This window comes from Rhinatrema bivittatum, chromosome 9 (genome assembly GCF_901001135.1).
Source record: "Rhinatrema bivittatum chromosome 9, aRhiBiv1.1, whole genome shotgun sequence".
NCBI lineage: Eukaryota > Metazoa > Chordata > Amphibia > Gymnophiona > Rhinatrematidae > Rhinatrema > Rhinatrema bivittatum.
In genome coordinates this window covers 212819449-212836811 of record NC_042623.1, presented here as the reverse complement: position 1 = coordinate 212836811, position 17363 = coordinate 212819449, and the positions used below count along the sequence as shown (strand labels likewise).

General features: G+C 48.1%; 1 protein-coding gene across 1 annotated transcript in view; it reads left to right on the top strand.

Moving 5' to 3' along the window:
- MINDY4B (MINDY family member 4B) overlaps window positions 1–17363 on the top strand; it is a 171113-nt gene that overhangs the window by 82167 nt on the left and 71583 nt on the right. Inside the window, exon 11 of the mRNA XM_029617353.1 lies at window positions 5161–5226. Coding sequence (XP_029473213.1) covers window positions 5161–5226 — 66 coding nt within the window. The remainder of the gene's footprint in view (window positions 1–5160; window positions 5227–17363) is intronic.

Below are 17363 nucleotides of genomic sequence, written 5' to 3'. Positions count from 1 at the left end.
CATCCGGTAGTTCTAGGACTACCTTGGCTCCAATGTCACTCCCCCCAATTTGACTCGGGATCACTCCAGCTGGTGGAATGGGGTTCCACCTGCCATCAGACCTGTCTGTGTAAAGTAGCACTACCACCCATGGTTCCTCTGGCGACCACCTCCTCTGGCATACCAGCCCCCTATGCAAACTTTGAAGATGTGATCTCAAAGCAAAAAGTGGACATCAAACCACCTCTTCGGAGGTTTGATTGCCCCATTGACCTTCTGCCTGGAACAACGCCTCCCTGAGGGCGCACATATCCTCTGTCTCTTCCCGACACCAAGACCATGACGGAGTACATCCAAGAGAACCTTGCGAAAGGGTTCATTCGTCCCTCTACATCTCCTGCCGGTGCAGGATTCTTCTTCGTTACAAAGAAAGACGGATCTTTACGGCCATGTATCGATTACTGCAGCTTAAATGCGATTACCCGTAAAGACAAATATCCTTTGCCCTTGATCTCTGAACTATTTGACCGACTACACAGAGCATCTATATTCACCAAGTTGGATCTAAGCGGGGCTTACAGCTTGGTGCGTATTCATCCTGATGACATCTGGAAGACAGCTTTCAACACCAGAGACGGACATTACGAATATTTAATGATGCCCTTCAGCCACTGTAATGCACCCACAGTATTCCAATGAATGATTAATGAAATCTTCAGAGATCTGTTTTACGTTAAAGTTGTGCCATATTTGGATGAAATCCTTGTCTTTTCCAAGGATCTGGCTACGCACCGCGCCGATGTTCGTACTATGCTACAACATCTCCTTGAGAATCATCTGTTCGCAAAATTGGATAAATGCTTGTTTGAAAAGTCAGGTTTGCCCTTTCTGGGGTATATAATTTCCCAACGGGGATTTTTGATGGATCCTGTGAAACTCAAAGGAATCCAAGATTGGCCACAGCCAATTACCACCACTTTATACCACATTATTCCACACTGGCGGCTCCTCATACTGCACTGACCCGTAAGGGCCAAGACACCCGAAACTGGACCCTGGAAGCCATTACAGCCTTTCAGCGCCTCAAAGAGGCCTTCTTAACTGGATCCTGTCTTCACCATCCAGATCCTAACCACCCCTTTCTGGTTGAGGTAGATGCCTCTGTGATTGGGGCTGGGGCGGTCTTAAGCCAATGCTCTGCTTCCGGATCCGTAGTCCCATGCTCCTTCTATTCTGGCTAATGCTCTTAAGCGGAACAAAATTATAGCATTGGAGATCGCAAGTTACTCACCATCAAATTGGCTTTAGAAGAATGGCGCCCGTGGCTAGAGGGTGCTCAACATAAGTTCACTGTATTCATAGATCACAAGAATCTGGAACACTTGAGCCATGCCCAACGTCTCAATGCCTGTCAAGCCCAATGGGCTTTATTTTTTTCTAGATTTAACTTCGAGCTTCGTTATCATCCAGCTGGGAAAAATCTCCGGGCAGATGCCCTATCACGTTCTTTTGAACCAGAAGACACCCCTGAAGAACCCAGTCATGTTATTGACCCAGCTTTAATTTGTCTGTCTGACACTCACCCAGTTCCCACTGGGAACACTGTTGTGCCCCTTCGACTCCGTGAAAGAGTCCTCCAGTAGGCCCATGACTCTAAGTTTGCTGGCCACCCAGGGCAAGTGCGAACCCTAGCGCTGCTCCAGCGGTTCTTCTGGTGGCCCACTATAGTCTCTCGGGCGGATTTTCAAAGCCCTGCTCGCGTAAATCCGGGCGGATTTACGCGAGCAGGGCCTTGCTCGCCGGCGCGCCTATTTTCCATAGGCCGCCGGCGCGCGCAGAACCCCGGGATGCGCGTAGGTCCCGGGGTTTTTGAAAGGGGGCGTGTCGGGGGCGGGACCTGATGATGTGGCGTTTCGGGGCGGGGTGCGGCATTTCGGGGGCGGGACTGGGGGCGTGACGCCGGCCCAGGGGCGTGGTCCAGGCCTTCGGACCAGCCCCCGGGTCGGAGCATGGCGTGCCAGCACTCCGCTGGCGCGCGTAGATTTACGTCTGCTTCTCGCAGGTGTAAATCTATGGACAAAGGTAAGGGGGGGGTTAGATAGGGCCAGGGGGGGGGGGGTTAGGTAGAGGAAGGGAGGGGAAGGTGAGGGGAGGGCGAAAGAGAGTTCCCTCCGAGGCCGCTCCGATTTTGGAGCGGCCTCGGAGGGAACGGAGACAGGCTGCGCGGCTCGGCACGCGCCGGCTGCCCAAAATCGTCAGCCTTGCACGCGTCGATCCAGGATTTTAGAAGATACGCGCAGCTACGTGTGTATCTTCTAAAATCCAGCGTACTTTTTAAAAAAAATCTACCCCTCTGACGCTAAAGCGTACGTTGATTCCTGCAACACTTGTGCTCAGCAAAAACCTCCAGTCAGATGACCATGGGGTTTGCTCCAGCCACTCCCAGCTCACGAAGAACTGTGGACACACCTCTCCATGGATTTCATCGTGGATTTACCACCATCCAGAAGTCACATAGTCATATGGGTTACTATAGATAGATTTTCTAAAATGGCCCATTTTGTTCCACTACCGGGCCTAACATCCGCTCCCAAATTGGCATGCCTGTTCTTCCGACACATCTTTTGACTACACGGCTTGCCCAAGGACATTATGTCTGATGGGGCTCACAATTTGTTGCCCAATACTGGTGCACTCTTTGTAGCAAATTCGATATCAATATCAGCTTAACAATAGCGTACCATCCACAAGCCAATGGACAAGCTGAGCGTATGAACCGCTCCTTATATAATTGACCGTCAAGAAAATTGGTGCGAACTCCTTCCTTGGGCGGAGTTTTCCCATAATTCCCATATTGCCACTGCCACAGGTATGTCGCCCTTTTCCATCGTCTATGGGAAGTAACCAAGACCACCTCTGCCCATACCATTATCAGTACCTTCTCCTGCTGCGCAAGCCACTGCTGATGCCCTCAAGGCACTCTGGAATCAGACGAATCTTCGCTTATGCCAAGCCACTTCCCGGGCCAAGAGATCTGCTGACAGCCATCGATGTTCAGTTCCTGAATTCCTCCCTGGCCAGACAGGTTAAGCACCCAGTATATTCGACTTAAAATACCTTCCCAGAGGTTTGCACCAAGGAATATTGGACCTTTTCCAGTTATTTGCTGTGTTGGACCAGTAACATACCAGCTTCGGCTGCCACCTACATTGGGAATCCAAAATACGTTCCATTTTTCACTGTTAAAGTCTGTGGTCTTATCCTGGCCTTTGTGAAAGGCTCCTGAACCTCCTCTGTTGGTTGCGGAGACAGACACCACCTACAAGGTTCACAAAATCCTTGATGTCTCCCGTAGGGGCCGCCGGTGGGAATACCTCCTTTCTGGGAACGTTACAGCCCTGAAGAAAATTCATGGGAGCCAGCTTGTAACATCCTGGATAAAACCCTCCTCCTTCAATTCCAACGTGCCCATCCGGGCAAACCCAGACCTCCAAGGGGGGGCATAAAGGGGGGGGGTACTGTTATGCATGCCGGTTGCAGCAGACCCGCGGCTTGGCCCCCTTACCTCTCAAGTAAATCCAGTGCCTGGTCCCTCATCCCTGGCAGCAGTAGGCCACCTGCTCCGACCTCGGGCCGTCCCCTGGTGCCTCTGGCTCAGCTATGAATCCTGGTGCTCCGCATCAGGCCTCTCCACGTGGCCCGCGGAGAGACGCCACCTCTCAGCGCTACATGCATCTCTAAGGGTTAAGTAGGGCCCGCAGCGGGAACCGAGCCACGGCCCCGGATGATAACATCAGCATAGCTCCGGTATTTAAGCTCGGACTCCGCTTCCTAAGATTGCCTATGCAACAGGTCTCCTCGCTGGTCGAGTACTCGTTGCCTCCTGGTGATCCTTCGTGTTCCTGGTTCCTGATCCTCATCGACTCCTGTTCCTGATTTTCTCATTCCTGCGTTCCTGATCTTCAACCCTTCCTCAAATTTTCTTCTCGGACTTTGACTCTGCTTTGCCTGACTACACCGTTGACTCTCTCTAAGCCCAGACCTCTGCATTGCCTGACTACTCCATTGCCTCATTGTGGACCCTCGGTCGCTGTGGAGATGACTCGTAAAAGTATATGATTTCAATGAATTGATATACGTGGTTTCAATCCATTGCATGTATTCTCATGTAAGCAGCCACGTGGTGCCGCAAGCAGGGCCTATCCCACTCGTGGCAAAGAGAAATAGAGACTGTGTGCTTCTCAGGGCTGTGAGCAGCACATTGTTCGCAGCCCTGAGAAGCACACAGTCGGCGCCGAAACAGGTGGGGGGGGGGGGGGGGGGGGGGGGCACGACCGGGGAGGCAGCACAAGGGTCGCCTAGGGCTCCCAATACCCTTGTACCAGCCCTGCCCATATGTGCACATATGCTGCAAGGTACAGATAAATGTATATCATATGTGTTGGCTATAAAATACTTGGGTATATCTGCTTGCGGCCATATACCCGTGTGTATGCGACAATGCGCATTTGTTGGAAAGTTATCCTCCCTGTGAATATCATAATGCCACACCTCAAGTATCATGTACAGTTCTGGTCTCCCCAGCTCAAAAAATGATAGCAGAAGGGAACAGAGAAGGGCAACAAGAATGATAAAGGGGCTGGAATAGTTCCCTTATGAAGAAAGGATACACGAGTTAGGATTCTTCAGCTGGAGAAGAGATGACAGAAGTGATTATGATAGAGGTTTATAAAATGATGAATGGTATGGAACAAGTTAATAGAGAACGTTCATTTACTATGCAAATAGTACTTGTAGTACTAGGTGATTCTGCATGAATCTAGCTTATAGTAAATTTAAAACAAATTTAAGAAAACATTTTTCCAGTTAGCACACTGAATAATTTGTTGGCAGAGGATGTAGTAGTCAAGGCTAGTAATATAGTTACATTTAAACAATATTTTGGAGATCACAACATCTGGACATGAGCAACAGAGGACAGATATTTCTCATGAGGATCTGCCTGGTACCTTCTAAGTGACCCAGATTGGCCATTGCCCGAAACAGGATTCTGGCTTTGATGCCCCATTGGTCTGACCCAGCAAGGCACTTCAGATGTTGTGTTGTTATTCACATTGTGGATATTACTGCTGGCTGCTGTTCATCTGTTCGGTCTTAAAGTATGCTATTCCTGCTTTACAGCTCTTGCTCTTTGAAATCTTGGAGAAGGAAGCAGTTCAAGCATTTATCTATGATCACATCAATTGTGTAAGTAAAATAGTAGCCGATTTCATTGGGCTTCATTCACCCCAAATCTTCTTGACCTCTTGAGGGAGAATATCTGAAACCCTGCTCCCCCCTCCTCCAATAAAACATAAAAAAATAAATAGTAACTGCCATAAAAGTAGCTATTCCAGAGACATTTAGCAAAAAAAAAAAAAAAAAAGATTTGTGAAGGCCTGAAGAAAAGAAGAAAAAATGATTTGACAAGAACAGGAGGAGCCACTAAAAACCTCCATTTCTGCTCTACACAAAAAACTATTCACCTCTAGAAACCTTCTAATCTAAGGGCCAAATTTTAAAACATACGCCAGATTTTATAAAATGCGCGTGCCACCGCACGCATGTTATAAAATCCAGGGTCGGCGCGCACAAGGGGATGCACACTTATGCACCATGCACATGCCGAGCCCTAGGGGAGCCCCGATGGCTTTCTCCGTTCCCTCCGAGGCCGCTCCGATTTCGGAGCGGTCTTGGAGGGAACTTGGAGGCCTTGGAGGGAACTTTCTTTCCGCTCCCCCCCCACCTTCCCCTCCCTTCCCCTATCTAATCGGGTGTAGATTTGTGTGCGCCGGGTTGCGAGCACAAATTTACGCCCTCGCGTATCTCTTAAAATCCGTCCCACTGTCTTTTAGCCTATTCTGAGTCTAGGTTTACTTGCATTCACAGCTTTAGTCTTTCTCTCATTCTCATATGTGAATATATGAATACATGAATACAAACCCTTTTTCACATCTACTCAGACACATCCATAGCACTATAGATCCTCAGCACTTTAGAGATATTAAAAGGTACTTACTGTCCTGGTATACTGTACTATTACACTGGCAAACAGGCTTCAGTCATACTGACTTATTATATCACTACATAGCATGACTTTATAGTCTTTTTTTTAATCTCACAAAGTAATGTGCACAGAACACGAAGGGCCCAATATTCAGAGTTTTCCAGCTATGTAAGTTAGAGTTATCTGACTAACTTACATGGGACATTCAGCAGCATGGCTATGCTGTTGAATATTAGGGATGTGAATCGTTTTTCAACGATTAAAATTATCGTCCGATAATGTTTATATCGTCTTAAATCGTTATAGAACACGATACAATAGAAATTCTAACGATTTATCGTTAAAAATCGTTAAATCGTGTTAGTGCGCACTAACTCGAGTTAGTGCGCACTAACTCCCCGTTAGTGCGCACTAACTCGATTTAGTGCGCACTAACTGAAAATGATACAAATAAACACTTTCCAGGTCACTGAAGGTCAGTTAGGAATGAATATGTGTTCCTATTGGCTGGCTGCCCTCTTATCTATTGATGTTACCAAGGTTACCACTGAGGTGATGGTTGGGGGGATGGGAAATGGAACTGGAAACTAACGAACACCAACAGAAAATGAAACAAAGTGTTCACACTTCCCAGGTCAGTAAAGGTCACTTAGGAATGAATATGTATGTATGTATTCCTATTGGCTGGCTGTGCTCTTATCTATTGATGTTACCAATATGGTTGGGGGGATGTGAAATGGAAACAGTTGGAAGCTTGACAAAAAAAGTAATGTAATGATCAGCACTCACGTGACTAGAACTTGTTTGTTTATTATTTTTGTTAGCAGGCACCTGAAATGCTAGTGCATGTTGAATTTGCCAATCACTGTGCATTTTAGAAAGGTGGTCCTGGCTGGAACTGTACACAGTTCAAATATATGTAATTGATTGTTGGTAAGTGTATTTTTTAAGTAGCCACACTGGCACCAGTATGTTTACTTTTCCTCCTACTTAACTCACTAGCTCAGCTTTGTAAGAAGGGCTTCTCTGCTTGTGTGTTGTTTTTGTTTGGTGTGAAGAGAGCAGAAACATCAGATCTTTATTCAATCTACTACAGTCATCTCTTACAGTGCCCTATCCCTATTAATACCAGGAGTGTTGTGATCTTCCTGCACACAGTGCCCTAACCCTGATACCAGTCTGAGACAGCTCCCTCCCTGCATTACTAGTGAGAGGCTGGCTTCACAGACAGGGGGGAGCTGCCTGACCCTCACTCCTGACTTCCCCCATGTCCCAGCTAGTGAATGGTGTGTGGGTGAGGGGGGGGGGGGAGGATGGTGAAGTCTGAGACAGCTCCCTCCCTGCATTACTAGTGAGAGGCTGGCTTCACAGACAGGGGGGAGCTGCCTGACCCTCACTCCTGACTTCCCCCATGTCCCAGCTAGTGAATGGTGTGTGGGTGAGGGGGGGGGGGGAGGATGGTGAAGTCTGAGACAGCTCCCTCCCTGCATTACTAGTGAGAGGCTGGCTTCACAGACAGGGGGGAGCTGCCTGACCCTCACTCCTGACTTCCCCCATGTCCCAGCTAGTGAATGGTGTGTGGGTGCGGGGGGGGGGGTGGATGGTGAAGTCTGAGACAGCTCCCTCCCTGCATTACTAGTGAGAGGCTGGCTTCACAGACAGGGGGGAGCTGCCTGACCCTCACTCCTGACTTCCCCCATGTCCCAGCTAGTGAATGGTGTGTGGGTGAGGGGGGGGGGGGGGGATGGTGAAGTCTGAGACAGCTCCCTCCCTGCATTACTAGTGAGAGGCTGGCTTCACAGACAGGGGGGAGCTGCCTGACCCTCACTCCTGACTTCCCCCATTTCCCAGCTAGTGAATGGTGTGTGGGTGAGGGGGGGGGGGAGGATGGTGAAGTCTGAGACAGCTCCCTCCCTGCATTACTAGTGAGAGGCTGGCTTCACAGACAGGGGGGAGCTGCCTGACCCTCACTCCTGACTTCCCCCATGTCCCAGCTAGTGAATGGTGTGTGGGTGAGGGGGGGGGGGGAGGATGGTGAAGTCTGAGACAGCTCCCTCCCTGCATTACTAGTGAGAGGCTGGCTTCGCAGACAGGGGGGAGCTGCCTGACCCTCACTCCTGACTTCCCCCATGTCCCAGCTAGTGAATGGTGTGTGGGTGAGGGGGGGGGGAGGGATGGTGAAGTCTGAGACAGCTCCCTCCCTGCATTACTAGTGAGAGGCTGGCTTCACAGACAGGGGGGAGCTGCCTGACCCTCACTCCTGACTTCCCCCATGTCCCAGCTAGTGAATGGTGTGTGGGTGAGGGGGGGGGAGGATGGTGAAGTCTGAGACAGCTCCCTCCCTGCATTACTAGTGAGAGGCTGGCTTCACAGACAGGGGGGGGCTGCCTGCCCCTCACTCCTGACTTCCCCCATGTCCCAGCTAGTGAATGGTGTGTGGGTGAGGGGGGGGGGTGGATGGTGAAGTCTGAGACAGCTCCCTCCCTGCATTACTAGTGAGAGGCTGGCTTCACAGACAGGGGGGAGCTGCCTGACCCTCACTCTTGACTTCCCCCATGTCCCAGCTAGTGAATGGTGTGTGGGTGAGGGGGGGGGGAGGATGGTGAAGTCTGAGACAGCTCCCTCCCTGCATTACTAGTGAGAGGCTGGCTTCACAGACAGGGGGGAGCTGCCTGTCCCTCACTCCTGACTTCCCCCATGTCCCAGCTAGTGAATGGTGTGTGGGTGAGGGGGGGGGGGTGGATGGTGAAGTCTGAGACAGCTCCCTCCCTGCATTACTAGTGAGAGGCTGGCTTCACAGACAGGGGGGAGCTGCCTGACCCTCACTCCTGACTTCCCCCATGTCCCAGCTAGTGAATGGTGTGTGGGTGAGGGGGGGGGGGAGGATGGTGAAGTCTGAGACAGCTCCCTCCCTGCATTACTAGTGAGAGGCTGGCTTCACAGACAGGGGGGAGCTGCCTGTCCCTCACTCCTGACTTCCCCCATGTCCCAGCTAGTGAATGGTGTGTGGGTGAGGGGGGGGGTGGATGGTGAAGTCTGAGACAGCTCCCTCCCTGCATTACTAGTGAGAGGCTGGCTTCACAGACAGGGGGGAGCTGCCTGACCCTCACTCCTGACTTCCCCCATGTCCCAGCTAGTGAATGGTGTGTGGGTGAGGGGGGGGGGGAGGATGGTGAAGTCTGAGACAGCTCCCTCCCTGCATTACTAGTGAGAGGCTGGCTTCACAGACAGGGGGGAGCTGCCTGTCCCTCACTCCTGACTTCCCCCATGTCCCAGCTAGAGAATGGTGTGTGGGTGAGGGGGGGGGGTGGATGGTGAAGTCTGAGACAGCTCCCTCCCTGCATTACTAGTGAGAGGCTGGCTTCACAGACAGGGGGGAGCTGCCTGACCCTCACTCCTGACTTCCCCCATGTCCCAGCTAGTGAATGGTGTGTGGGTAAGGGGGGGGGGGAGGATGGTGAAGTCTGAGACAGCTCCCTCCCTGCATTACTAGTGAGAGGCTGGCTTCACAGACAGGGGGGAGCTGCCTGACCCTCACTCCTCCGGGGTATTGTGATCTTCCTGCACACAGTGCCCTATCCCTGATACCAGGGGTGTTGTGATCTTCCTGCATGCAGTGCCCTATCCCTATTAATACCAGGAGTGTTGTGATCTTCCTGCATGCAGTGCCCTATCCCTATTAATACCAGGAGTGTTGTGATCTTCCTGCATGCAGTGCCCTATCCCTGATATCGGGATGTGTGCAAGAAGATCACAACACCCCCGGTATCAGGAATAGGGCACTGTGTGCAGGAAGATCACAACACCCCCTGGTATTAGGGATAGGGCACTGTGTGCAGGAAGATCACAACACTCCTGGTATTAATAGGGATAGGGCACTGTGTGCAGGAAGATCACAATACCCCTGGTATCAGGGTTAGGGCACAAGTTCTAGTCACATTGACTGATCACATTACTTGTTTTGTCAAGCTACCAACTGTTTCCATTTCCCATCCCCCATATACTGTCAGTAGGAAACTTGGTAACATGAATAAATAAGAGGGCAGCCAATAGGAATACATATTCATTCCTAAACTGACCTTAACTGACCTGAAAAGTGTCAAATTGTATCATTTTCAGTTAGTGCGCACTAACTCTCCGTTAGTGCGCACTAACTCCCGTTAGTGCGCACTAATCGGAAAAAACGATTTTTAACGATTTTTTAACTAAAAAATCGTGCCTAAGACGATTTTCTTGCCCTGCCACACGATTTCTATCGTTAAGACGATATGGAAAACGATTCACATCCCTATTGAATATCCCCATTTTAAACACTTCTTAGCCAGACAAGTTATATCTGGATAAGTTAGGTCTGCTCTATGGCATATTTAATTTATCTGATTAACTAACCCTGATAAATCAGAATGTCCGTACTTATCCAGCTAAGTAGCGCTGCCCTGTTATGCCCATTGCCCACCCACTGGATATCTGGCTATCTACATATCTAAAACAGGTCCTAAAACAGCTAAGACCACTCCTACACTTCCATGATTTCCGTTCTGTGCTTCAAGCCATATTATTTTCAAAAATTGACTACTGCAACACACTTCTACTCAGTCTCCCTGCCTCTTCTACTAAACCTCTACAGATGCTGCAAAACGCAGCGGCCAGGATTCTTACAAACACACGTCATAAGGACCACATCACACCAGTCCTAAAAATCCTACACTGGCTACCCATCCACTAAAGAATACTCTTCAAGACTCTTACTATTATTCACAAATCGGTCTACCAGCAATCCTCACTCCAACTCTCCATCCCTCTTGAACTTCACACCTCCATAAGGCCGATCAGATCCGCATACAAAGGTTCTCTCCAGGCTCCCCCATGCAAATCCTTGGTCCACAACTCCATTCATAAATGAGCACTTTCGACAGCGGGCCCGCTCCATTGGAATTCTCTTCCCCCAGATATACGCCAGGAACAATGCCATCTATCCTTCAGAAAGAAACTGAAAACTTGGCTGTTCGCCCAAGCTTACAGTTGAAGGAGCCTCTCTCAACCAACATTGACTCTCTCTCCTACCTACCCATTCCCTATTCCCCCCCCCCCTGCTCCTGTCCCTGCCCCGCCCTCAAACCTCCCCCCCCCAGTTACGTCCCCCGTTCTTCTTTCCTCAGGAAATATTATGCTAACTGCCTAAGATAAATCTCTAGCCGAATTCAGCAACCTTGTGTTATCCTTTATATGTCTCGCTACTTAAATGTTTTCGCTGACTATTTCAGTACTCTCCAGTTGTATTCGTTTGAAATCTTTCCTTTCTTCCTAATTCCATGTTTATGCTCCCTGTTTAATGTAACTTTACCTTCTTTTTGTTGTTAATTGGTTTCCCCGAGTTCCATTGTAAACCGGTACGATAAGACATCGTCTTGAGCATCGGTATATTAAAAGAAGTTAAATAAATAAAATAAAATAAATAAATATCTGGCTAAGTGGCAGCCGCTGACCATAGCCGGACATTCAGCGGCTGCCACATAGTCACTACTCATCTTGTTAACTAGCTCTAAATATTGGCCTCCTGGCAACTAACCTGCTTCTTGTCCCAATGCCCATATATTAAGGCTAAACTCCCTGTATATATGTTATGGTGATCCTTGTGATAAAGTGATGTTGTGTAGGTGTGGAAGAGAATAAAATGTTTGGGCTGGATTTTAAGAGATACGCGAGGGCGTAGATTTGTGCGTGCAACCCGGCACGCACAAATCTATGCCCGATTTTATAACATATGCGCGCATGTTATAAAATCCGGGGACGGCGCGCACAAGGGGGTGCACACTTGTGCACCTTGCGCGCGCCGAGCCCTAGGGGAGCCCCGATGGCTTGGCCTCGGAGGGAACTTTCCTTCTGCTCCCCCCCACCTTCCCCTCCCTTCCCCTATCTAACCTGTCCCCCAGCCCTACATAAACCCCCCCCTACCTTTATTATCTTATTTACGGCTGCCTCTGGCAGGCATAACTTGCGCGCGCCGGCCGGCTGCTGGCGCGCTATCCTCTGGCACAGCCGCTGTGCTGGAGGCCTCAATCCCGCCCCCAGACCGCCCCCGTACTGGTGCCCCGCCCCTGCCCCCTTCCTGCCCCTTTTTCAAAGCCCCGGGACATACGCGGGTCCTGGGGCTTGCACATATCGCCGGGCCTATGCAAAATAGACTCGGCGCGCGTAATCCCCCCTGCGCACATTAATCCAGCCGGATTTACGCGCGCAAGGCTTTTAAAATCTGGCCCTTTGTGTAGTATAGTGTTATAAAGGAACTGTGAACTAAGTCTTCTAAGTGATGTTGTGTATTTGCCGGTAACAATGTTGGTATCTCTTCTTTCCCTGGCTGATAACTCCAGTCCTACTCCCTTTGACTGCAGTGACTGAGTGCACTTTCAGCCTCTTGTAATTCCACTTTCATTGTACAAATGACACTAAAGTTTTTCTGCCAGTGACTTCTGCTAAAATTTAACCAGCTAGCTCTGATATTCAGCACTGGTTGATAAACTTAGCCAGATAAATCTGATCTGGTGAAATGCTGTCCTCATTATAACTGGAAAACTTTATCCGGGTATTATTGTATAGTCAGGTAAGTCTGTCACTGAATAAATCCCGCTCAATATCCTCGATAAAGTTAAACAAATAACTTGACCCAGCTATATTTGCACTTGCTGGATTACTGAATATTGACCTCTTTACGTCAACAACAATTTACAATAAAGGTATTGCATTATCAGAAGGTATTCATTAAGGATTCCAAAAACCACTAATACCCATACAGAAGGAATCACTATCACCACTTTAATAATATTGTACAAAAATATTAAATTAAATTTTACAAAGTACATATGATAATCAATTTATTAAAGCATGTTGTATCAAAACATTAACATATAACATATCAACATAAACAATTACTGTTTTGTAAACATATATATATATATTTATATGCTGTACATACTCCATACCTCTATATCACCACATTCAAACACTACCACTCACTTATACCACTCAACCAACATTAAAATTAAATTCATAGGACCCCACTAAACTTGAATTCTAGGACCCCTGTATTATAGTGGTGATAACAACAATTTACAAACCACAAAAGAGGGTAAAAATGTATCAGAGACAATTCAAAAAAATCCCAATTATAACCAAATAACTGGAAGTTGTAATTAACACAATCACTACTAACTCTTAAATTATGGAAAGACCCTTTAAAATAGTGAGATGAGATCTTCCTAATGGATTTCCTCCAAAATGAGTTAATCCATTTCTCACACTTACCACAATACTTAATTTTTGTTAATTTTTAATGCTCTAAATGACCATCTATTTCTTGAAACAAACTGTATGCATACATCAGAACTTTGAAAGTACAAACAACTTCCTACATATAGAACAGAGTCCAATCCTCAAAAATATGAATTATGCACTCATTCAAACATTTCTGAAAACAAAAGCTCAGCATAGCTTAATAACGGAGGCAATCTTCAACTCATGCATGAAAGTTAGATGTCCAGCTAAAATCCTTTTTGTGCTCTCACATATATTATGCAAGAATGTTCAAGTTGATCATGCATTTCCAATAACTCCCTTAATGGCTCCTGACTCGGAACATGTTTCACCAAAAAAAGGCTGCCTCAGAGGAGATTTGTTTTTCATGGGAGACACCCCTAGTGTCCTCTTGTAAGCATGTGCAGGGCCAGGCTAGGAGCCTGGTCCCTTTTAAATTCTCTAAAGGGAGAATATCTATGGGTGGGACCCTGCCAGTTGGGAGGTGCTTGGAGGGAATGCTCAGTACTGAGGAGGATAAGTTACTGAGCCAGTGGGGAGATGATGGACCCTATGGATCTGGGAGTAGGAGCTCCAGACCTCTCTCTGGGAGAGGGTAGGCAAGACATCTGGGAAATGCTTAAGAGATACTGTGAAGGTAGGAAAACGTCTGGGAAGTGCCTTGTTAGTTGAGACTAGAGAGTAGTCTTTGTGTTTGCCAATCCTGATTGTGTTGAGTGTGGCACTGTAAATAAACGCACTGAAGTTACAGAGGAGTCTGAATGTGATTTCTCTGGCTATGTCCAAGTCCTTGACCACTCGAGTGCCACATATGGTGTCTTCGTGGGATCCCTCTAAGCAAGGCACAGAGGGAGAAACCAGCCTCTGTAAGCAAAGACTGAGGTAAAGACATTTTTTTTCTGAGCACTGCTGCTGAGGGAGGGTGTGGCTCTGGGAGCACACTGCAAAAGGCACTTGGAGCTGCTGGATAGCTCTGGGGACATAGAGTGAAAAGGGAGCATTTGTGGAGAAGAGAAGCAAGCTATTGGAAAAGTTTGTTTGAGAGTGTGGCTTGGGAAGCACACTACAGAAGGTCTGGTGGGGCTCTGGGAGCACACAGACTGAAAAGAGAAAATGTTTGGATAATTGGGCTGCCTGCCAGAAGCAGCTGAAGAAAGGGGTGTGGCTCTGCAGAGCATTGGAGTCCTGCAGCGCTGCTAGTCTGCAGAGCACAGAGAAAAAATACCAAACTGCTTTAAACCCAGGGAGAGGTATAGGGGACCTGTTAGGGAAGCAAGTTCTGGGTTTGTTTGTTTTTTTACTGAAGACCAAAGGGACTAGCCCTGTCTCAAGATAGGAGTGCAATAAAAGGGTAGCCAGAGCTGGTTAAGAAGGATTTATTTTGCTTTTGGTTTTTTGGGTTTTTTTTTTTGAGAGAGAGAAAATAAAACAGAGAGGAAAAGCAAAAGGAAACTTTTGTGCTCTGGGCTGGAGCAGGGCATGGACCAGCAGAAGAGAAACTGCTAGAAGGAGCAGTTGCTGGAAGCTTAGGCAGTATCCCAGTAAAGCCTGGTTGGGAGCTAGTGGGGATTACTGTAGCACAGGAAGAAAGAAAAAGAAGAAAGAAGAGGAGGCCAGAGGGCTGGTGAAGGAAGAAAAGTCTGGTACAATGTACTTCGGCATAGTCAAAGTGCTTCATGCCCAGGAGCCGGGCGAGAGTGAAAACCTGGAGGAGTTGGCCAGGTTTGAAAGTGAATGGCTAGAGTGGCTGGACATGGAGTCTCAACATCTCCTAGAGGAGATAGACGAGATACTGGCAGAGAGGACCACTGAGCTGACCAAGCTTGGGCAACTGTGCTGGAGACGGTACTGCTGAGACCCCAGAGAGATCCCGGACAGTAGTGCCACCGAGACCCCAGAGGGAGTGGAGAAGAGCCCAGATAAAGCTACTGCTGAGACCCCAGAGGGAGCGGCCCCGGGACCTCAGAAAAGAAAGTGGTGAAGTTCCTCGCTGATGGAAGAAAGGAGAAGCGGCAACCACAGTACCCAGAGGAGGCTACAAAAGTCCTGTCAAGGAGAAGCTGGAACTCATAGCTCCAGAAGAACTCAAGAAAAGAACTGTGGCTGGGAATGCAGAGGGTGGCAATTGGTGAACTTATTGGCATGACCCTAGTGAGTGGGGGTACACAGAACCCTAGATTTTCATGTTTGACCCTAGAGGGGGAGAACCCGCCTGAGGGGGTTGGGCAGTGTGGAGTACTACCCTGGATGGATCCCAGGGTGAGTAAGAACACTTGGCCCAATGGGCCTAAGCTGGGGGGGGGGGGGGGGGTATATGAGGCAGCACCCCTAGTGTCCCCTTGTAAGCATGTGCAGGACCAGGCTAGGAGCCTAGTCCCTTTTAAATCCCCTAGAGGGAGAATGGTTATGGGCGGGATCCTGCCGACGGGAGGCTCCTGACTCGGAACATGTTTCACCAAAAAAAAGGCTGCCTCAGAGGAGATTTGTTTTTCATGGGAGACACCCCTAGTGTCCTCTTGTAATCATGTGCAGGACCAGGCCAGGAGCCTGGTCCCTTTTAAATTCTCTAAAGGGAGAATATCTATGGGTGGGACCCTGCCAGTTGGGAGGCGCTTGGAGGGAATGCCCAGTACATGGGAGGATATGTTGCTGAGCCAGCGGGGAGAGTGTGGACCCCATTTATCTGGGAGTAGGAGCTCCAGGTCCTGTCTGAGAGTGGAAGCTCCAGACACCTTTCTCTGGGAGAGGGTTGCCAGACCTCTGGGAAGTGCCTAAGAGATACTGTGGAGGACACGCAGACTTCTAGGAAGTGCCTAAGAGATATCGTGGAGGAGAGGCAGACTTTTGGGAAGTGCCTTGTTAGCTGAGACTAGTCTTTGTGTTTGCCAATCCTAATTGTGTTGCGTGTGGCACTATAAATAAACACACTGAAGTTACAGCAGAGTCTGAGTGTGATTCCTCTGGCTGTGACCAAACCCTTGACCACTTAAGTGTCACAGTTTGTTTCCACACACAGTCGACATAACACCTTGTTTCTCTTTAGTGATCTCAGTCTTATTTGCTTCCAAAAAGAACTCTGTATAGAAGTCCCAGACATTAGGCTGTCCCACATCAAATTCCTGAATGAGACTAATTGTGGCTCTGGCTGCAGATTAATGCATAGCTTTGCTTTCTAAGCTGGCCCTCCCCTCTGAGTGCTGGCAGACTGTGCTAGAGTCACTGATCAAGAACTGCACACTCCTGCTGGCCGTGCACATCCACATCCCATCCTCGTTGCCAGAAAATGGGGGTAGAATATTAGGTGATGCCAGCAGATATTCATTAACTTTTATTATTTATGCCAGTACCTGCTTTGATGGGGAAATACACTACCAGCAAAGATAAAACACAGGAATTTAAAACCAAGAGTGCTAGCACAGAATCTGAACATCTCATACAATTAGAGTGCTGCATATGTATCACCTCAAAACTGCATTCAGATAAATTCTGGTTAGTAAATCATTTATTTATTTATTTAAAATTCTTATATACAGCACAATGGGTAGGGGTCTATCCGTCTAGGCGGTTTACATATTTGCACATACACAAATAGTAATACATAATGACAAACATTTCATAAAATCTTATACAAACATGTTAAAATTCATAGAATAAACAATTAAATTGACGAACTTAATATAAGTTGTATGCTTGGGTGAAAAGATGTGTTTTTAACAGTTTTTTGAATTCAGTACGGTTGGCTGTGAGACGGATATGATCTGGGAGTGTGTTCCACAGTGTTGGACCGGCGACAGAAAATGCTCGTTTACGGGTTAATGCTAGGCTAGGCTTACGGATTTTACTGTAGTAAAATCAAAATATCAAAATCATAATCAAAATATTGAGGCCACTATTCAGCACTACATAGCCAGAGAAGTAGTGACTTATCCGGCTAAGTGGTGGCTGTTGAATATCCGTTGAGCTAAGTATTTAACTGGATATCCAGTAGGTGGGCAGTGGATGGATCGGGGTGGCGCTACTTAACTGG